This window comes from Sphaeramia orbicularis, chromosome 14 (assembly GCF_902148855.1).
Source record: "Sphaeramia orbicularis chromosome 14, fSphaOr1.1, whole genome shotgun sequence".
Taxonomy (NCBI): Eukaryota; Metazoa; Chordata; class Actinopteri; order Kurtiformes; family Apogonidae; genus Sphaeramia; species Sphaeramia orbicularis.
The window spans coordinates 18,915,819-18,939,170 of NC_043970.1; the positions used below are offsets into that span (position 1 = coordinate 18,915,819).

Sequence of the window (23,352 nt, forward strand, 5' to 3'; positions counted from 1 at the left end):
AGAGGTGCCATTTTAACAACATTTCGCCTGTTACTGAACATTTTGTGCCTTGGTAGATCCACTGTAATCTCTAAATTATAATGCACATGAGTAAATGACAAACTGAGGCACAATATTGTTAAAATTGCCCTTATGTTTCTTTGTAGTTTGTAGATGTAAACATTTTCATACTGTAATTTTACTTTTTCATTCTAAAACTGTCATATCTGTCTGTTTTCTCTGCCTTTTTCTCTCTCTGACCCTTTAACCCTGACACACCTCCTAATTATCCTGATTCGACTCACCTGGTGAGCGCAGCTGCGTCTCATTAGGGGTGGGGTATATATTCACTGCTTTGCTGTCTGTTGTTGCCAGGTTGTCTTCTACTCTGTGTGAAACATTCCAGTGTTGTTCCTGCCTGATCCTGTTCGTCCCTGACCTGCTCTGCCAACCCGTCGCCTGATCCCCTACCTGACCCGTCTGCCTAGTTCTGCCTCTTCATCTGCCGCCTGGTACTCGACCTGTTTCCATCTCAGACCCTGTCTTCTGTCACTGCCCCTCTGGATTCTACGATCTCTCCTGTTACTGGGTTATCTGCCTGTCCCTGACGTCCCGCTTTGCCTTACCCCTGTCGGCTTTCTGAGACTGTGTTTGAGACTGAGCTGTAATATTGAACACCTGTTGCTACTGCAAAGCTTCAGTAAAGGCTTTTCAAACTCGTACCTCTGTGTCGGTCTGCATCTGGGTTCCGGTTGTACCCATTACAAAAACATAGATACAAATTTGGAGTTGACATCATTTATGGCTCATTATGTTAGTATTTTACTGGTCTGACCCACTTCAAACCATATTGGACTGAATGTGGCCCCTGAGCTAAAATTAGTTTGACACCCCTGGTCTAGAGAACAGCCAAGTATTTATTTTTTTAAAAGAGCTTTTACTCCTTCCCCAGCTCTGACAAACCTATATATGTATATACAGTGGGGCAAAAAAGTATTTAGTCAGCCACTGGTTTTGCAAGTTCTCCTACTTGGAAAGATGAGAGGTCTGTAATTTTCATCAGAGGTGCACTTCAACTATGAGAGACAAAATGAGAAGAAAAAAAATCCAGGAAATCACACTGTAGGATTTTTAAAGAATTTATTTGTAAATTATGGTGGAAAATAAGTATTTGGTCATCCACAAACAAGCAAGATTGAAAGTCTGTGTTGCCCAGCGACAGCCCCAAAACATCACTGCTCTAGAGGAGATCTGCATGGAGGAATGGGCCAAAATACCAGCTACAATGTGTGCAAACCTGGTGATGACTTACAGGAAACGCTTGACCTCTGTCATTGCCAACAAAGGTTATGTTACAAAGTATTGAGCTGAACTTTTGTTATTGACCAAATACTTATTTTCCACCATAATTTACAAATTCTTTAGAAATCCTACATTTCCTGGATTTTTTTTTCTCATTTTGTCTCTCAGGAGAACTTGCAAAATCAGTGGTTGACGAAATACTTTTTTGCCTCACTGTGTGTATGTGTGTGTGTATATATATATATATATGTGTGTGTATATATATATATGTGTGTGTGTATATATATATATGTGTGTGTGTATATATATATATGTGTGTGTATATATATATATATGTGTGTGTGTATATATATATATGTGTGTATATATATGTATATGTGTATATATATATATATATATATATATATATATATATATATATATATATATATATATATTTGTTAGTCATCACCACATTCTGAGAAAATACCAGGTCCTTTTGGTGATAATGTTCCACCATCTTCATCAGCAGGTCTGTACAGGTGACATACAGGTAGAACACACACCAAATACCTGGTCACACACACCAAATACCTGGTCACACACACCAAATACCTGGTCACACCCTCCCTTTACCTCAGACACAGTGGTGGCTTCAAACTCAGTGTGGTCATACGTCCATCCATCTTCACATTCCTCAGTCTTCACAAAGCTAACATTAGCTGAACTGTTAGCTGCTAACAGTTGCCACTGAGGCTCCACATACCTGAGCAGATGACAGGTGAACAGGAAGTGATGTCACACAGACTTGCACAGTGTAAAGCATCACAACCAAATTGAAGTCAAGTACCTCCTACATCGATCAAATCTATTTCCTGAAGAGTCCAGAGGGATGAATACCCTGAGCAGCTGCCTCTCATCCACCTGAAAAGAAGAACATTTTATAATTTACTCTTAAAGTGTAATCCCACTCATGGCCACTAGAGGCTGGACCCAAAAAGACGTACACACGTACGCTTTAACTTCGCCTCTCTGTAAAAATACCAAGTTAATTTTTTGTCATTCTGGCCTGATTGTCTTTGGATGACACAGCCAAAAATGTTATCATGTTAAGTATGAGGGAGAGTCAAAATGTTCTCAGACAAACGTAATAAAAAGTTTATATATCAAAATAGCAAAATTATTTTTCTACATTAGCTCCATTTGAGTCTAAACACTTTTGGAATCTGTGTTTGACACAGTCTTTGACATTTGTCTGAGAACTTTTTGATTCTCCCTTGTATGTTTACAACAGTCAATATCAAAAATGAACACAGCAGTTTTTTTGTCCTGAGTGAAAGCTGGAAAAAATGTATGTAGGCTGGTTTTCATAACATAAAAATGAAATTAAAATGAGTGCAATCCGAGTTGTTTTTCAAGAAGATGACAATGATGCAAAGGAGGGCTATTTGTGTTTTAGTAATTTTGCTTCTATTCACCCCCACAGTGGATTTGAAGTAAAGCAATCAAGATGTGATTGAAGTATGGACATTCGCTTAAATTAAAGGGGTTCAACAATAATATTGTATTAAAAATTTAGCAATCATAAGCATTTTAAACATAGTCCTTCCACTTTAGAGGCTTAAATGTAATTGGACAAACTAAGGTAAATATGAGAATACTTGGATGAAGTCTGTAACCCATGGACATCACTGAACATTGAGTTTCCTGCTGAAGATGCTTTTTCAGGCTTTTACTGCAGCCACCATCAGTTGCTGATTGTTTGTTGGTCTTTCCGCCCACACTTTTGTCTTCAGTAAAGAAAACATACCCGGTCCTCCAGGGCCAGTATCCTGCATGTTTTAGATATTTCTCTCTTCCAGCACACCTGATCAATTAATGATCAGCTCAGCATCAAGCTCTGCAGAAGCCTGATAATGATGTAATGGCCCCCAGGTGTGATGGAAGAGGCACATATTTAAAACATGCCCTCGAGGATCAGATTTGGACACCCCTGCTCTATTGGGTTGAACTCAAGCGACTGACAAGACCGTTGAAGACCATCCCATTTGTTCACCTTCTAAAACTCTTGTGTTAGTTTTTCAGTATGTTTTGGTTCATTATTCATCAGCAAAGCAAAGCACCATCCCATCATTGTGCAGCACTTGTCTAAATCTGAGCAGAGAGGACAGTCCTGTATATTTCAGTATCCATCCTGCTCCTTCTATCAGCATCACATCATTAAACACTAGAGACCCAGTTCCACTAAAGACATATGTCATGACTCTGATCCACCATGCTGGACCCATGACATGGCTCGATCTGGATCATGAGCTGTTCCTTTCCTTCTCTAGACTTTTCTCTCATCGTACTGACAGCACAAGCTCATTTTGGTTTCATGTGTCCAGAGAATCTTTTTTCCAGAACTGGGCAGGCTCTTTTAGATGTTTTCTGTCAGATTCTTCTCTGTCCTTTCTGCTGTTGTTACCAGTGGTTTGTATCTTGTTCTTAACCCCCAGTAGTTTACATTCTTGAAAGTGTTTCTTGATGGAAAACTTTGATAATGATCCTAAGGTATGTTCTATACTTCATTGGATGTTCATTCATTCATTCATTTTCTGAACCTGCTTTGTCCTCACTAGGGTCACGGGGATCGCTGGAGCCTATCCCAGGTACTTACGGGCGAAGGCGGGGTACACCCTGGACATTTCGCCAGTTCATCACAGGGTTGACATATAGAGACAAACAATCACTCTCACATTCACACTTATGGGCAATTTAGATTAACCAATTAACCTATCAGTGCATGTCTTTGGATGGTGGGAGGAAGCCGGAGTACCCGGAGAGAACCCACACTGACACAGGGAGAACATGCAAACGCCACACAGAAAGATCCTAACCCCCCCGTCGACTGGTGTTGGAACTGAACCCAGGACCTTCTTGCTGTGAGGCACGAGTGCTATCCAATGCACCACTGTGTTGCCCTCATTGGACGTTAGGAAACGTTTTTTTCTAAACCAACAACAGAATTCTGTGATCATCCATTCTAGTCGTCTCCGATGGTCTTCCAGGTATTTTGGTGTTGCTCACCAGTGGATCGTTTGTTTTGAATAATAAATCAAATTGTTCAAATCTTTGGATAGAATATTGATAATTCCAGTGAACAGCCATCAAATGCAAATTCAACATGTGGAATCAACTGCAGACGTTTTATCTGTGACATATGTCAGAATAACCAGGGAACAGGTCTTATCTGACCCTGTCCAAATACTATGGAGGGTCTGCAAATGGAGGTACTATGTTAAAAATGATAGTCATCCCTGAACAGTTAACGCAATAGACACGGAGCAATAGATCCAGACACAGATGCATGACTGTTGACTGTTTTAGACCAGCTGTGAGGAAACTGTACTAAAAGCTGTGATTCTGCCAAGAGCCACAGGAATCAAGAGCCACAGAGATAATCAGTGTTGGTGTTACGGTGGGCCATGGGGGTCCATGCCTCAGCTGACAAAACAACACAACAGAGATACTTTCACAGCTTTAAGTCGTAGTCATGTAGTCTGTAGGCATGTTGTCAGTGTAAGATCTCAGCTGCCCAGGTCATTGTTCTTCTTGGTAATTCTTCTGGGTTCAACTAGTTTTGCTCTTTTGAAAATGTTTTGTGTCTCAAGAGCAAAACTAGTCCAGCTGAACCCAGAAGAACAGTATGCATGTAAACCTAGACATTTGTCTGATCCTTTTTCAAAGTGTGGCTGCAATAAACTGACCAGACTACAAATCTAGCATTCTGGAGGTTCCTTTAGATATGTAAGTTAATGTTTATTCATTCATTCATTCATTTATTATCTGAACCGGCTTTATCCTCTCTAGGGTCGCTGGAGCCTATCCCAGCTACTTATGGGTGAAGGCAGTGATGTAGTCCAGGGTATACGGAGTTATACAGCGTATACCTACTTATTTTTCCATCAGCATTGCGTATACCCACTTCTAAATCCCCCCAATGCGCACCATTCAGTAGTATGTGTGTGCCATATTGCCCATGTTTTCCCATAGGATGGTGAAGCCATGACCTGCCCTACTCTGCCTCTAATTGGCTAGTACTCTGCACCTTCACTGATTAGATTGGTTAACTTGAGGCATGAGGACTGATGAGCCAATCAGAGGCAGAGTAGGGCGGGTAATGCCGAGGAAAATATTGCTAAGTAGTGCTGGCCACCTCTGGAACCTGATTGGACACCTCAGGTGCCAGTGCCACCCTAGTTGATTGACAGATCACTGCACGTCTCGTTGAAAGATATGCGATTATTGGAAATGTGAACGAGAAAGGCAGAATAAACGTCTTTTAAATGAGTGGCACATATCGAGAGAACCTACTTTCATGGAATAGATAATTGTGAGGTAAGTTTTAAGGTGGTTTCAGAATGAGTCACTGTTAAACTACTGATCATATGACTGCACATTTAGAGGAGACATTCTGTCAACAATAGTTAAACTGTGTGAGTAGGCTAACATTATGAAAGGCTAACGTTATGAAAGACTAATGTTATCCTATGTTTGCCTCACGTTGAATATATTTACATTCATGCAGTTGCTTGTGTGACCAATAATACCTACAAACTGCTCCTGATCAAGTCATGATAATTTTATAACAGTGAGCAAATACTAGTGATGGATTTTTGGGTAAACTAAATAGAATAGTCTTACATGTCACTGTTTCTAAAATAAGGCATTTTTCTGGATTACTTAAAAAAAAAAGGCAAAAATTGAGGGTATACCCACTTCTCCAGGGACCACCACACCACTGGGTGAAGGTGGGGTACACCCTGGTCACCAGTTCATTGCAGGACCGACATATAAAGACAAACAACCAATCACTCTCACATTCACACCTGTGGGCAATTTAGATCAACCAATTAACCTATCAGTGCAAGCCTTTGGATGGTGGATGGTTAATGTTCATAGTTTGTCCAAATGTAGGCTTTAATTACACATGTCCAATATAACTGCCTTTTACCCAAAAAGTTAGTGGGTAACCACTTTAACAGGTAATTAGAAGGCAAAACATGGAGGTTTAGACAGACAGACGAGCAGACATGTCACCTGGCTGAGCGACAGGTTATAGATGCTGTGATTGGTCGGCAGCCTGCAGTGGTGGTCGGGGATTCCTGAGACGAAGTTGTTGAGCAGGTTCTGACTGGCCATCAACAAACCAGGAAAACTGATCAGAGTCACATGGAGCCACTGGTACCGTCCGAACCCGCCCACCTCACCACAGCATCAAGAAACCACAAAATAGATGTTAGACACCTGGAAAGACTACACAGGCGTGTTAAGACTCAACTGAACACACCTGTGCAATAAGACAATGACAATGTAAAAGATACAACAAGACGATAACAACGTAAAAGACATACAAATATGAAAGTGTTGCAAAAAACAAGAGGAAACAGCAAAAGTCATGTACAAGATGTAACAAGACAGGAACAGCACAAAGATGCAAAATGTGTAAGAAGACAAGGATGAAGTACATGAGGTAACAACATGAAATGATTTAAATGATGTGGACTTTAGAAGAGGAAAATGATCAAAGACATGTATTGAGGTGATTGCTGTCATGCTAACGCTCAAGGCTTTATGATAGACGTAAAAAAAAAAGTCTCAAAATTGGTTAAGAAATATAAATATTATAATAGATCTTCTCATCCACAGAAACCACAATCATCTGTTTATTTCATTGTGTTTTTACATGTGAGTTTTAACAACCATAGTACTAACATCTATGCATCTTATATATGGTCACATGACTCAGTTAAAACAACACAGGACAGATGTTTTAACTCACCTCGTTGAGAAGGTCAGCGAATCCCATTGCTGCGTCTGATTTTCAATTGAAACTCTTACAATTTATTGTATTGATGAATATATTTTTAAAGCAGTTTATTCATGTTTCTTCTCCTTCAGCATCATCTGAGTGTTCATTAACTAAGGAAAACTATAAATACAGTAGGGATTTTTCTGGATCAGATGGTCAGTTCTGTCAGATTGAGAACAAAAACAAAAACTGATTAACATCGCAAACATTTTCTCCTCTGAACTCTGTTTAAAACTCATCTCAACTTGTCTAAAAGGGTCAGGTTTGATTATGTCAGAACTGACCCTGCAATATTTCTGTGATTACAGAATAATGACTGTACAACTGTGATTTTACACTGAACTCTAAAAAGGTGAACTATTTCTATGGAGTCTGGTGAGACGTCTTAAAGGATTAATGAGACTGAAGCTGAAAATACACAAGGAAAAATGTAAGAAAAGTAAAGAAAAGAGGATTTTCTGTGTAAATTATTGAAAATGTACTTACCGTGTCCAGACAGATGGACAAACAGATGAACAGACGACGTCTGACAGAGAAAAGACTAACCTCTGTCTGTGCAGCGGACGAGAGACCTTCAGACATAACTCTCTCTCCCTCTTTCCCTCTCTCTCTTGCTCTCTCTCTCTCTCTGCATTTGTTAGTCTTGGTTTTACTATGAATTGTTTTTCTGTTAATGGTTGAACGTTAATGTTGGGTCTCTGGTTGACAGTGGAAAACTTCAACTGATTCAAACAAATAGAAAAATCAAGATGCAAGTCATTAAGACACAATATATTTAAACAATAATTTATGACTTATAAATTAACATCATATTTTAACCCCCTGTTACAGGTAAAAGATACACTTATTGTGAAGGAATCATGAATAAGTTCAGGATAAAATGTGGAACAATTATGCAATTATCACACAAAACATTTTGAGTGTCACAAGATTCAAATATTTGCTGAGAATCAACTGCAGATGATTAAATTCATTTTTATAGCAAGCAGTTGATTCAGTCACTGTCATATCCTCCTGAGACCCAGCAATGAATTTTTGTCCTCTGTAGGGGACAAAAGTTTCACAGTTTTACTTAAAAAATGCTGTCCATTGCAAAGGACATTCCATTAAAAATACATAAATAAATAAAAATAATTTTAAAAATGTATCTGAAAATTTTTTTGCATTATGCAGTTTGCAATCAAGACAATTGTTTAATATAAAAAAGCTAAAACTTTCACTTTCCTGGGTCTCAGGAGGATATAACAATTTGTTTTTTTCTAAGGGGCTTCAAACTCGACCGTTTGTTCAAGAAGTTGCTGTGGCTCCCATAGACATACAATGAACTTCTGACTACATTTACTCATTCAATAATTTTTTCTCTGGGACTCATCCCAGTCTCATCTGTTTTATATGAATCCTCTAAAGCAGGGGTGTCAAACTCATTTTAGTTCAGGGGCCACATTCAGCCCAATATGATCTCAAGTGGGCTGGACCAGTAAAACAATAACAGTGGAAAAAAGTAAAATTAAAGTATAATAATGTTAACATCTCCAAAAATCTGAATAACATGAACAACTGGAAACATCTTAAGAAAAACAAGTGCAATTTTAGCACTATTATTATTATTATATACTCAGATTATCAGTTTATCATTTACACATGTGCATTACAACTTACATTACAATTACAAATATACAAAACATTTAATAACAAGCAGAATATTGGTAAAATTGCATTTACTTATCTTAAGACATTTCAGGTTTTTCACATTTTTCTGTAAAATAACAGTTTTTAATATAAACATTTTCATGTAATTTTACTTTTTTTACACTAAAACAAAGATAAAATTTGCTGTTTTCATTATTTCTAAGTTTAATATGATAGTATTTTACTGGTCTGACCCACTTGATATCTAATTGGTCTGTATGTGGAACCTGAATTAAAATGATTTTGACATCCTCAGATGTTAATATCTTCAGTGTAATTTTTGTATTTCACAAATTCATCCTACGGGCCAGATTGGATCCTTTGGCGGGTCAGATTTGGCCCCCAGGCCGCATGTTTGACACCTGTGCTCTAAAGAGTGATCTGGTCTATCTGTAAATACACGACAGGTTTAGTTCACTGACTTTATATTTATTTAAGAAAACACACTTTCCAGATAGACTGCTCCAATGTAGTTGTGGTCAACAGAATGCATTACCAAGAATATAAAATGACGATGTTTGATGAAATTACAGTTTTATAGAATCAGTAAATAACTGTTTACCAGTAGCTCAACTCTGACCCCTCAGATTCCCATAATTTCACCCCTTCTGTCCAAATATGGTCAATGCTGCTTCCAAAAAATCAATGTGGTGACAACCAAATGACAGCATTTTAGAAGCCAACAGGTGACCACTTACATGCAGTCAATGGTCTGATGCTAAATTCATCATTCATTTTCATTATTAACCCTTCATTGGGCAAAGTGACTATTTTTGGTAATTTCCAGATACATTACAAAACAGTAACATTAACAGTTCCAGTGAGGACAGTGAGGCAACAGTCTCAGATCCAATGTGGTCTACAGGGTCTGTAAGGTCCACCTCTGCATGAACAGTGAGTGTACCTGCTTTGTTAGGTACCATGAAGTAATGGTACTAATGTAAGGAATGATGTTCAAAGGGAGAATGTGGATGTGGACAGGGGTCTGGACCAGCACTTATGTTGGTCTAATGTTCTGAAAACAATGTACTAATGTTCTAAAATACATGTTCCTAGCAGGCTGCATTTGTAAACAAGGAAAGCACTCAGAGAGTGCGGACCTCCGGCAAGGCAGATCAGTGGGCCCCCATGGCCCCCCCACCCCCATCACCTCCAAAATGTAATCATTTCTTCCTTGTGCCAGTATCAACATTCCCCGAAAATTTTATGAAAATCCCTCCATAACATTTTGAGTTATCTTGCTAATAAACAAACATGCACACACGCATGCAAACACACAAAGCAAAGCGATCACAATACCTCCTGGTGGAGGTAATAAGAATCTGTTCTTAATCTCTTGCCTGGATAAATAAAGGTTAGATAAAAAAAAATAAAACCTTACATGTGTTTTCTTGTATTTTTTGTATTTACTTTTTGGATTTTTTTTTTTTTGCCACTTACAGATAAGGAACCACATTTGGTAACTTCATTAACCTTGATTTTTTACATAACAATATAATTTTTTGAAAACTTTCTCAAAAGTAATAGTCTTGTTATGTCCCCCAATAACACACTGAGGTTGAAATGTTCAATTTTAGAGTATTTGTACAAGTGAACCACAAAGGGTTAAAGTCATATAAAAAAAAAACAATAGATAACTTGTTAGAATCAAAATTCACCTCATTTTGTCAGTAAATCTTTAGTCATGATCTAAATTGTGACCAATTCCAGTTTCACACCATGAACTTCAGATCTGCTATTGTGACTTTATGTGATTCATGTTGATAATTAATATTTATTTGATTAATCCACACAATTCATCAGTTAAAGGTAATTCAGTTTAAATTAAAGCTTGTATTTTTGCATATTCTGAGACTCAAACTGACTCCTGGATGTGACTGTTCCTCAAGAAGAAATCAGACATTTTCAGTGATATCCTGAATGTATTGGTTGCATATTTCTCCCTGCAACAGCATCTTTGTCATAGATTCATGGTTTGCTTTGGTTTAGCAGGTGGTTCTTCATTATATCAACGAGGATAATTCTGACAGAGATCTGGTTTATGATAGCTGTCAATCAGAGGCTCCTGTGTTGCAGAACGTACCTGAAATCTTTTAATCATCAGGGAGAGGAGACTCTTCTGAGCATGTTGAAATATGTTTTATGTAGGGTTAGTGGAAATTGTGGGGACAGCAATGTAAAAAAATAACATTTTCTCTGGATTTGAAGAGATATATCTGCTGATTTATTAGGTTAAATGGGACGTATAGATAGAACTGTCACTTTGAGACACAGTTAAAATTCTGCGTAAATATTTTTACACATTTCCAAAAGATCTGAATGATCTCCATTGTATGATGATTTCCCCTCTGATGTCAGATTAACTCTTTACTTATCATCTTTGGTTTTGAAATGAAAAGAGAAAATGCACCAACTTTTTGCAGGAAAACTCCCTCCATATGCATGAACTCGGGGACGTCATCTTCTAGAATGTCTGCAGTTTCCTTCTCCTATTTTTTCTTTCATATACCAGTTGAATGTTTGTTGTGGATGTTGACTTTACACAGCGGTCGGACTCTTCTTAATCAACACAAGATCATCGTGAAAAATTATAGTAACTCCGGACATCACGTAACCATTGTGTGACATAACGAATGACACAAAACATTTAGTAACAGGCATCTGGAACTGAAAAATACAGCATTTATCTTTATGATCAAAATAACTTGTCAAGACTCTGTGACAGTACTTAGTGTCGGTGTCCTGTGTAGTTTTTTCACCTTGCAAATTCATCCACTGGGCCAGATTGAACACTTTGGGGGGTCTTTTTTGGCCCTGATGGCTATATGTTTGACACCACTGGTTTCAATCCTTCCACTGAATATTTACTGCACTTATTAATGTTTCACCTGCAATAACTTCAACCCTGATGCTGTGAGTAGCTTATCATTTCATAAACAACCATGTCCTAAGACATAAGTCATGGTTGTAGAAAAGATAGGCATCAAACAAAAACGCAAACTGCTGAATATTACATTTTTGTTAAAAAACATCCAACGCATTATTAATTTGTCAACCTAACTTCTAGATTTGTTTGTTCATTGTAACTTTTAGTCTTTAAACTTGTGTTGTTGGGTAAAGTCGACTGGATGACTAAAAGATATGCATTCTCTGCATCTAATGTCTGTAGGTAATGCCCAAGTTAAAAAACTAAAACAAAAATACCACAATCATGTGATAAACAAAAACTGGATACCGTAAATACCAGAAGGAGCACAATTAAAAAAGCTGCTGTAATGTGATGTGACTTCATGTAATTGTAATTCATATATTTATGGCTCATTACATATAGTGTAATGTGTCTTTTTGCTCCATTTAGTTTCTGACAAGGCGACTGTTTGTTTTGATTGGTCTCTGCTTGCCGAGTTCATTCTCAGCTTGAAATTGTCCGACTGTGATTAAACCAATAAATGACTCAGCAGGTTTAAGGTTCACATAACACAAGCATGGCTTTAAAACGCGTAAAACATGGATCTGAGACACATTACTAGTAAGGAAACACACACACACACTATGTAAAGCATGTTGTCCGTGTTTCTGGTGAACTCTGAACCGTCCGATGATCATTTACCTGAAAATGTTCAGGTAAGACATTTATTCACGGACTGAGTCTGAGAGGTCAGTGGTCAGCACATCCGGCCACCGCTGAGTCACTATGAGGCTGAAGAACTTAGATTTTCAGATTTTACATTAAAGCAGTAAGATGAGCTATGGGAAAAAGAAGCAGAAAAAATGCACAACATTAATGTGTCAAATACCCCAAACCTTCCTTGAAATAAGTGACTCAGATCAGATTAAAATAAACCAGTTCATTTAATCAGTGACAGAAAATATACACACAACACCTTCACTAACTCAATGAGCTGCTTGGGTAAATTGTAACAGCATACAAAAAATATACAAATGACAAAAGAAAAAACTGTGTTTAAGTAATATTCTGTTTTAAAAACAGAAAAAAATTCAAATACTTTAAAAACATTTACAAAGTGCCGGCCAATCAGAGGCTCCACTGGCTGCGTCACATGCTGTGATTGTTCAGTTTTAAAGCGTGGTGAGAAACTCTTTGACCTGAAACACACAAGAAAAAAAAACAGATCTGAGGTCCGATGAACTTGAAGTAAACCTTTAACTCCTTTACTCTTATATGTCAAACATTAGAAGATGAAGCCGTATCATCTTTAAGGCCTCTGAGTCTTTTACAGTGAACGTCTCATTCTGTCTTTTATGGCATTTAATCATATATTCCATTATTTGTCTTGTTTTGTCTATTACAATGTTTGTGTCAGTTGCATCTTCACTGATGAATTCACCAAGTGGTTGACTTTTCTTTGTGTTTTATCTATTTAAACTGAAATTAGTCACGATATTATGGCGACAATGATGTAAAATAAAAATAATGGATATTTCAACTCCAACAAGTAATAACAGTGTTTTCAATACCTAAGGAGTAGAAAGTACAGCTATTTGTGTTAAAATACAGGGAGGAAAAAAGATTTAAAGGGGTTATGTGTAGTATTTCTATTCTATAATGTTTAAAAATGATTAAAATGATCATTAATGATTAAGATAAAGTTCCTAAGTACTTCCAAAGATGACAAAGTATTGGATTGTACAGATATGAACTGAATTTATTCACACCAACATGGGATGAGAAGAGAACCAATAAGAAACAACTTTTATGCCACATTTCCACTACATGGTACCGGCTTGACGCAACCTTTTTGTGTTTTGATTACATAAAAGAGCCTGGAATCTGGTACTACTTTTTTTTTTAGTATCTGCTCGGCTGAGGTTTTACTGTGGCTGTTTTCAGGCTAAAATCAGAGCTAAGCTAACAGAGCTATAATGTAAACTATCAGCAGATGTAGCATGTGAAGATTACTAGATAGCGTTATTTTTACCAACTATGAAAATAACCAGCTATGAGTTTTTGTTTTGAAGAAAAAAATGACATCATAATACAGATGTGTGTAAACAATGAGCTCTATACTTCATTCGGTGACTAATACGGTCTATGGATACATGGTGTTGGTTCATTGGTGGTTTTAGGCCTCAGTGTGTTCTGGTTCATGACTTCCCCCTGAAACTTTGGAATATCAATCTTACATACAACCCGTTTAAGTAAACTCCAATATGAATACATATACAAATACAAATACAGTAAGAACACTCCGCTAATGTAGAATTTGTCTTTTGATACATCTAAACCTCTGTAAACAGTAAAACTTATTTCAAGTAAATAGAACATTGATAAAACTCACCTTGTCAATGATCTCTTCCTGTTTTATTCTGTCGTTCTTGAAGTCGTCGTCAACATCCAGGATGAGGATAGGAAGGTCATTCAAGTAATCAAAGTCCAACCTGCACACACACCTTGTATGTGAATACTTGTACCCTGTACCCTGAAGCTGTTCTGAGTATGCTCAGTGGTGTTCTCACCTGAGATTCCTGTTGAAAAGCCAGGACTCATGTTTGAAGTGAAGCTGTTCGAGATACTCCAGAGGAATGCCCTGCTCCTCCTCCCGACCGCGATGGAGTAGTCGCTGCATACAACGCTAGAAAACACAAACACAGAACATTTTAGGAGAGTGAGTTCAGAGAACGTTTGGATAATCACTGGAAATGTTGTATAAACACTGCCCAAATGTTCTCCAACCTTGAACACAGTGTGTATGTGAGCACAGGTGTGTAATACCTGTGGCTGTGCTCTCAGGTAGATGATGGCGTCAAGGGCAATGTCAGATTCAAACTGGTTCAGTAACCAGGTGTGCCAGTCCTGATAGACGCTCCACTCCGTCTCCGTCAGGTTCCCACACTCAAACAGGTTGGATGCAAACACATACCTGTACACACATAGTACATACGGTTACTGCAACTCACCTGGGTCGGGTGTGTTCAACAGTCAGACATGAACACCTACTAGATCAAACACTGCACCTGGGTCCAGTTTTATAAAGCAGGACTGAGAGGTTAGTGAGATCACCCACATTAAGACCAAGTTTCTGATATGATGGCGTTTTACTTTGAATGGAAATAAATCTCCATGATAACCTACCCTTCAGACCTGACCTGCAGCATTGAGGATATAAGATTAAAAAAAACTAGAAGATCCCAAGGACCTCAGTGTGCAAAAAATAAAGTAAACATTGGGGGGGGGGGATAAAGACTCAAATGGCTTTACACAGCGTTAGAACTGAACAGTTATGAATGAAAAGAATCAGTCAGATGCACACATATCTTAATGGTATATTAACTCGTACATTCAGTTTGTTGTCACTTTTCCTTTCTGGCTTTGGCTGGAGCAGCTTTGTTGTTTTTAGTATGCATTATGTTTAAATTTCCTCCTATTTGTGTAAAACTTGTCCCTTGTGTCATAGACATGTAGCTGATCTTATCCTGTTTGTGACTGCTGTCACCTGGTGGCAGCTCTGTGTTTTTTAAGTAAACATGTTCATAATCAACGTTGAACACCATCTTCATGATTCCACTTAGTGTAACAGTAACCAAGTAAAAGGTGAATTTACCTGTCTGAGTAGACAGAACGTTCGTAGAATTGAACTGGATGTTCTGCCTCCTGTAGTTTACCTGACGGAGATTGAAGCTGAGAACGAACTCTGCTGAGACACGCGTAACTCTGACAAACAGACAGGTGAACAGGCATTAGTGCTGGGGAGACTTGTCAGGTGTGCGGTGTCCAGGCGGATGCAGTCAGAAGTTTTACCTGGAAAGTGTAGGACCAACGACTCGGTTTGTCATACAACATCTGCAACAGGTTTCCTCCGCTCTTCTGAGATGAACTCAGATCCTGTATAAACACATGATATTACAGCATTAGCCAATTTTCAGTTCATGTGTAAAATCCACAATAAACTTTAACATACTTTGAAAATAGTTCAGCCCTAAAAGCTGTGTGAATGTTTAGCTTCCACAGAAACTAAACAACAAAAAGTAATATTTCATTTCCTGTATCTCATTACTGAAAACATCCTTCTCAGTGCTAGATTTATCAACATTTAACAAACACATTATTTCCTCATGCGTTTGTGACACACTTGAAACCTTTTACCCTCAAAAAAGTAGTCCTTTCCTGGATGGCAATTTGTACCAAATCTAATTATAATGATCTGTTTTAAATCACATTGTTACTTAATTATTCTTTATCTCATTCTAGCCATGAACTTCCCTACTGTATCTCAAAAGCGTTGCAACATAAATGTGACAAATGGATCTATATTTACAAATGAAAAGAAGCTGACCAAAGACAACATGAAATATGTTGTGTTCATAATGTCTGCCATGAAATACAGGTAATTTAAATATCCTCACTTTTATTTTTACAACCAATATATTCTAATTTAAATTTGTAAAGCTCACCTGGTAAATGTCATCACTCTCGTTCTGAACATTGCACCATTTCCCGATCGGCTCTGGAATCACCTCCCATTCCTCTGATGCCTTCTGAAGCAGACGCACAAACGTTGACTTTCCAGCAGCTGAAAGACAGAACACATACAAATCATGTGTTTGATCTATACACTGAAGTAAATCTAAATAAAAAGTTCTGGGACAACTTCACCTACTTCCAAGGTACATGGTGAACCAGAAGAAATTACTACAGGTCAATAATTCCAGCAGCACTTGTCTTATAGAAGAAGTATATTACACTCTAAATATAGACAAATGCATTTTGGCAAGGAGCCTTCATCAGGGTCTTGACCTGATTTGTTTGTTGACCCAGAACAAGAATCTTAAAATAATCTGGAACTAAAAGCATCTAAACATAAATCTGGAAGCAAAATAATCTGCACATTAATCTGGAATGAAAGATTCTAGATATGAATCCAGAATGAGAAGAATCTACCCAACACACTGCTGCAGAACAAAAAGAAACTAAACATTAGTCCACAATGAAAATAACTTTCCAATCAAAAGAATTTACTATGACCTACAACAAAAAGTGTCGACACAAATCCATAATGAAGAATCTCTCTGTCAGTGAGGTCTTCTTTAACAGGGCAGCAAAGAATATAATTTATAATAAATCTGAGACAAGAGCTATAATTTAAAAAAGTTTGTCATTAATACTCGACCTACTTGAAGAATAACCATGGTCCTGGACATCAGTTTAGACTATTTACAAAATTTGTACACTGTGTACTTAAATTGTAAGAAACATCTGACTACAACTAGGCCTTTCTCTGAAAATCCTAATCAATCTGATCGATCATACTGCAGTAGTGATACCTTTACTGCAGTAGTCTGAACACAGTACTAGTATTCTAACAGTATTTGTACACCGTGTTCTTTTAACGTAGTAAAACTGTCAGTATTCGGTCCACCTGTTTAATAATGTAAGAAAACCCAAATCACTTAAATCAATAATGTACATCATAATCAACCATGTTATTGATCACTGATACACTACATTTAAACAAACTTAACTAGATAACTGGTTTAGTTTTGGCGCCAGTGGTCTCAGTGAAGGCGGGACCAAGCGGGATGGAGCCTATTTGTCCACTTATCTGACACTTTAAACGAATATCAGACACTTTAAATGGGTCACCAATTTAACATGATTAGATAAGTTTAACAGGGAAAACAAAGCGGCTCGGTTCGGCTCATTTCGGAACTCACCGATGTTTCCCTCTATGGAGATCTTCTTGTGTTTTCGGGAACAGGAGACGGGGACGCGGCATAACCTCTTCGGTGGAGTCGCCATGTTTAGTCCTTGGTGCGTTTAGAATTTGGAGTGGTGATTTAATTTATTATTATTATTATTATTTTTAAATCTATTTTTTTTAGTTGTTTCTTTCACGCGACCAAACCCGGCGGAGCGCAGGCAGCTTCTGAAATCAAACAGCGCGCGCGGACAGATACGTAGGGTCATGTAGGCGGGGCTAAATGGAACGTACGATGTTCACAGGGAAGAGGTCTCACTCTGGCTGTGTTTACTAGAACAAAGATGTCTCACTCTGACTCTGATTTTATTATCTTAAAGCCTTCACTTTCCAGTGTGTTGTATTGTGTTCACGATTTTGTGTTATTTCTGCAGCTGCAACCACCTCTGTTGTTTTAAATGTATATAGTTCTTTATCCCTATGAATTATAAAATATTTTACAAAAAACAAAACCAAAATGAACAACATATATAATAAGGGAGGGAAATGCAAACAACAAAAATACATAATAGAAAGTGAACAAAAAAATAAATAAATAGAATAAAACGTTTTTTAACCCATAAAGACCCAATCAGCCACTGGCGACCAAAACTATCTACTAATGTAAAATGTTTAATACCTGTTGATCCACTAATCCTATGACTACATGTAAATAATTGAGGTAAAATGCAGTTTGTCATCTTTTCATGGTTATCACATATGACCCATTTGGACGTTCAGAGGCTCCTTAGTGAACGTGGAAACACTGTCATCTTCTATAACATTGATTCACCAGTAAGGAGTGGAGTTGGATCAATGACAGTGGAAGGACACACTTGTTTTGTCTTCAGTTACTGATAGATTTTACTGAAAAAGTCACTTATTCTTCACATTTGTCTGTTTTGGATATGACAACCCTCAACTTTAATGTAAGCTTTTATGAACATCTACATGATCAATAAATTAAATACAGGAAAATGCATGATTTACATTGAAAATAATGCAAAATACAGAGGATAATATTATAATAAGTGGTGATAAATCAAGTAAGAAAGGTTTAAGAGAGAGGGAAATTAATTTGGGAACTGCAACAAAAATAGCCCTGGATCTTTATAGGTTATAGGTTAAACAAAATAACCCTTTAATCCAAAACAAAAGTGCATAAAATGAACAACAGTGTGTCAAGAAAATAAGAAGCACTGACATAAGAGAAAATGGACAAAAAAAGACAATGAAAAACAAGAAAACATTCACATACACTACACTGGGAAAATAATCCTTAAAAATATACCCCTTTAATCTTTAGAGTATTTTTAAAGACATTAAAGCCAAAATAATAAAAATATACAAAATGAACAACATATATTCCAAATCAACAAAACACAAAGGAAGCATGACAACAACAGAAAATATACACAACACAATAAACGTATTGATTTCTATTTACTACTTCTGTTTACTTTAGATTGACTACACTGACTATTCTAAAGAGATGACCAAATCAACAAATATATTATTAGCTATGTTTGTCCAGGACATCATTACAAATTCAAAAATGTATCATCAAAATGGGCACAACAAGCACTGGATAAAACACAATGTAATTAGGGATTTGTTGCATATTTCTTATTTCTTTGAATTTTCTACATTTAAACATATCACACATATCTGTGCTTCAGATGAGTGTATTAATTCTGAAGCTGCTGATAACAAAAACAGACCTATGCAACATTTAGAACAGGAGTGATTGGACTGAATTTGTGATTTAGTGTTTCTGATGCTGCAGGACCAACAGAAAGGCTACAATATTATGTACTTAAAAAGTTCAAGACCCCGTTTAATCTCTTGGTACTCAAATATTATTCAATTATTGTCTAACAATCAGCAAGATGGTGCCCCTTTGTCCAGCAGGTGTCACTGTTCATGTCTTATCTCCAGTGACTACGGATGGGGCGTCAAATGCGCATGCGTGATTGCGGGGTGTGTTTGTACAAGATGGCGGCGCCCGTAGATCTGGAGCTGAAGAAGGTACAGATTAATGATCGCAGTTTACACGAGTTTACGTGTTCACACAGGATTCACTACTCACCTGCGTGTCGGTAGGGAACCGTTAAAAGAAATAGCATGAGAGCTACCACACAGGTCATCATAAAGCTACGTCTGGCACGAGACTCTGCGGCTAACTGTTAGCATGAGGATTTACAATTCACATGCACATACCGGTGTTTAAATGTACAACACGGAGTGGGCCTGTGGTTTGTCAAATTCCTCATGTACTACATTCTTATCTATTTATTCAATTAGTTTGTATCTTTTATGTGTGTTGAAAATAAAATATAACATTTCTAATACAAGAAAAACAAGTGGAGACGACTAATTTTAATAGCTAACTTTCAATAGTTAAAAACATTTAATAGCATTGTAATAAAATCAAATACGTTCTTAATTGGCAGATGAACAAAATAAACAACAGTATGACTCAGATGAACAAAATTGGCACTAAATCAATAAAAATGAACAAGATTAGCACAAACTGCAAAAAGTGAACAGAATCAACTCTATATCATTAACCAATGAGAAAAGGAAGCAGCCAAATGAGCAAAAATAATCAATGAAAGTAACAAAATAAGCACTAAATTTTTGAATTAAAAAAGAAAAGTAATGCCTCAACTAAAAAAAAAACAAATCAAAAATAGATAACATCTGTTTCTTTTTGTTCACTTGTGTCTTTTTTGATGTCACTTTACCCTGGAAATGTTTGTGAAGGAAAACACAAAAATTCAGATCAGAATGGCACCTCCTATCTGGTGTACATTATTTGACTGGTTTAGATTATTTGATCAGAGTGGGACAGTCTGTCCTATTCAGATTATTTGTCCAGCACAGATTATTACCTCCGCCAAGGAGGTTATGTTTTTGCCAGGGTTTGTTTGTTTGTCTGTTTGTTTGTCTGTCCGTTAGTGTGCAACATAACTCAAAAAGTTATGGACAGATTTGGATGAAATTTTCAGGGTTTGTTGGAAATGGGATAAGGAAGAAATGATGAAATTTTGGTGGTGATCGGGGGTGGGGGTGGGGGCCACTGATCAGCCTTGGCGGAGGTCTGCGCTCTCCGAGTGCTTCTAGTTTAATCAATGTGGTACCTCTGGTTCTTCAGGCCTTCTCAGAGCTGCAGGTGAAGATGATTGACACGCAGCAGAAAGTGAAAATGGCCGACCTGCAGATCGAACAGTTGAATCGGCTTCAGAAACATGCTAAACTCACACATGCAGAGATCACAACACTTCCTGACAACACGCGGCTGTATGAAGGTGTCGGACGCATGTGAGTTTCCACAGTAACTTGTTTGAGACAGTTGAACACATGCAGATGATATGTCCCATAATGCACCTGCCCGTTTGTGTTTCAGGTTCATCTTACAATCGAAAGAGGAAATAAACAACCAGCTGATGGACAAACAGAAGACAGCCGACGAGAAGATCAAAGAGTTGGAAGTAAATAACCAGATAAGAGACAAAGAAGACATATATTCACCTATTCATCTCACAAGAAGTCATGTAATTCACTCTGTTTTCTGATTTTCAGCAGAAGAAGGTGTATCTTGAACGCAGCGTGAAAGAAGCTGAAGACAACATCAGAGAGATGTTGCTGTCAAGGAGAGCTCAATGATTTCATCGCCAATAATCACTAATAACCTGTTGTAATGTGTTCACTGTTTACATTAAAGTGTTGAAGCTTCAATTTGAGCTTTTGTGTGGTTTAATATAGTTCATTTTAGGTATCATGCTAAAGCCAATCAATTTATCTGTATATTTAATCACAAAGACTTAAATTTTAAAATGTGTGAACTGAAGAAATAGTCAAAACCAAAATGTACATGTGACAGTGAAAGCATCACAGACCAATTCTTATCTGAAATCTAGTGTTAAAATGTTTCTATTGGGTGAACATAAAATGGTAAAGAAATAAATGAATAAAAATCCAACCAAAATAATTATGCGTTCATAAATCTCTAAACGTTAACAGAAATTTCTGAAGGAAGGCACTGAACACAAGAGAGAGTGGTTCAAAACAAATGTCAGGTTGGTTAAACAGATTTTTATTGTGACATTATAGTGTGTTTCATGAACAAACTGACAACAGGTTTTATTAAGGCCTGTTGGTGCACAGTGGATTGATGAGTTAAAGAAATGTATGGACGAGAGAGATGGGGCCAATTGGCAGTAATTAGGTCTGGCAATCCACTAGAATGGCAGATATACTGTAAAATTAGAAACAAGGTGACATTGCTAATTATTTTAATAATTACTTTATGGACAAAGTGAGTAAACTAAGGCAGGAAATACCAAAATCCAGCTGTGAGTCAACATATCAATACATAAAAGAACAAATAATGATTAAGAGCTGTACCTTTAAACCGGGGGTGGCCAACCCTGGTCCTGGAGAGCCACTATCCTGCATGTTTTAGATGTTTCCCTCTTCCAGCACACCTGACTGTTGTTATCAGCCTTCTGCAGAGTTTGATGATAGGCTTATCATTTGAATCAGGTGTGTTGGAAGAGTGATACATCTAAAACATGCAGGATAGTGGCTCTCCAGGACCAAGGTTGGCCACCCCTGCTTTAAACTGTCTAAAGTAAGTATAGAAAAGGTGGAAAAATTATTGCTGTCCATCAATAGTGAGAAACCACCTGGGATAGATAACTTAAATGGAAAGCTATTGAAGTGTATCACTAGTCATATTTCTGCTCCTGTTTGCCATATCTTCAATTTGAGTCTTGAATGTAATGTCTGCCCCCAAACCTGGAAAGAGGCCAAAGTCATTCCATTACCAAAGAACACCAGAAATGCCTTCGCAGGCTCTAACAGCTGACCAGTAAGCCGATCACCAGTACTCAACAAACTTTTGGAAAAAATTGTTTTTGAACAAATACAAAAGTATTTCTCTGTTAACAATCTGACAAGTGATTACCAGCACGCTTATAGAGCAGGTCACTCAACAGCCACAGCAATAACACAAATGACAGATGACTGGTTGAAAGCAATTGATAAAAAGAACCTAGTGGGAGCAGTATTGTAAGATTTCAGTGCTGCATTTGATGTGGTGGACCACAAAATACTGCTAAATAAACTGAGGTATTATGGTTTTACTCAAACCGCCCTATCATGGATACAAAGTGCCCTATTAAATAGAACTCAAAAGAGTTTTTTTCAACGGTAGCTTCTCTGAGGCTTGAGTGGTTGAAAGTGGAATTCCACAAGGAAGTTCGCTTGGTCCATTGTTCTCTATTTTCACCAACGATTTTCCATCTGCTCTTAAAAAGCAAATATGTCTATGTTTTCTGATGATACAACAATATACATTAATGCACCAACAGTTGACAAGATCATGAAAACCCTGAATGAAGAATTGCAAATAGCATTAGACTGTGTAACCAGTAACAAATTAGTCTTAAACATATCAAAAAGTAAAAGCATGCTACTGGGTACAAATTATGCACTGGGATCTAAACCACAGCTCAATCTGATTCTAAACAATACACCTGTTCAACAGGTGGAAGAAACAAAGCTGTTGGGTGTTACTGTAGATTGTAATTTGTCATGGACAAGACAAATAGATGCTGTTGTTGGAAAGATTGGAAGGAACATATCTGTTATTAAAAGGTGTTCAGCTTTTCTGACACCACAACTGACCAAGCAAGTTCTTCAAACTCTAGTGTTGTCAAATTTAGACTATTGCTCAGTGGTGTGGTCAGGTGCGAAAAAGGAGGAGACAGGAAAGCTGCAGATGGCTCAGAATAGAGCAGCTCGGCTGGCCCTACAAAGCACACTAAGGTCTAATGTAAATGAAAT

General features: G+C 37.4%; 3 protein-coding genes and 1 long non-coding RNA gene across 5 annotated transcripts in view; 2 read left to right on the plus strand and 2 right to left on the minus strand.

Annotated features, from left to right (window-relative positions):
* Positions 1-7,720, minus strand: part of oatx (organic anion transporter X) — a 23,714-nt gene extending 15,994 nt beyond the window's left edge. Inside the window, exons 1-5 of the mRNA XM_030154245.1 lie at positions 7,601-7,720; positions 7,085-7,276; positions 6,343-6,507; positions 2,111-2,184; positions 1,897-2,026 (exon numbers count right to left, since the gene is read on the minus strand). Coding sequence (XP_030010105.1) covers positions 1,897-2,026; positions 2,111-2,184; positions 6,343-6,507; positions 7,085-7,111 — 396 coding nt within the window. The 5' untranslated portion in view covers positions 7,112-7,276; positions 7,601-7,720. The remainder of the gene's footprint in view (positions 1-1,896; positions 2,027-2,110; positions 2,185-6,342; positions 6,508-7,084; positions 7,277-7,600) is intronic.
* Positions 2,375-22,714, plus strand: LOC115433086 (uncharacterized). Its single transcript, XR_003937304.1, has 3 exons — positions 2,375-2,467; positions 13,892-13,897; positions 22,703-22,714. It is a non-coding gene; the product is annotated as an uncharacterized LOC115433086 (long non-coding RNA).
* LOC115433070 (deoxycytidine kinase) lies at positions 12,632-17,670 on the minus strand. Its single transcript, XM_030154277.1, has 8 exons — positions 17,477-17,670; positions 16,217-16,335; positions 15,564-15,647; positions 15,367-15,476; positions 14,538-14,685; positions 14,282-14,397; positions 14,104-14,203; positions 12,632-12,910 (listed from the first exon to the last, which is right to left on the minus strand). The coding sequence occupies exons 1-8, from the start codon at positions 17,559-17,561 to the stop codon at positions 12,884-12,886; spliced, it is 789 nt and encodes a 262-aa protein (XP_030010137.1). The 5' UTR covers positions 17,562-17,670; the 3' UTR covers positions 12,632-12,883.
* Positions 19,466-21,240, plus strand: pfdn1 (prefoldin subunit 1). Of its 2 annotated transcripts, none has more exons than XM_030154293.1 (4): positions 19,466-19,527; positions 20,657-20,823; positions 20,909-20,993; positions 21,085-21,240. In XM_030154293.1, exons 1-4 carry the CDS (start codon positions 19,495-19,497, stop codon positions 21,166-21,168), a joined length of 369 nt encoding a protein of 122 aa, XP_030010153.1. In that variant the 5' UTR covers positions 19,466-19,494; the 3' UTR covers positions 21,169-21,240. The 2 variants fall into 2 exon arrangements, with proteins under 2 accessions (XP_030010153.1, XP_030010154.1); XM_030154294.1 differs by having other exon boundaries at positions 21,088-21,240.
* Positions 22,715-23,352: the final 638 nt, after the last annotated feature.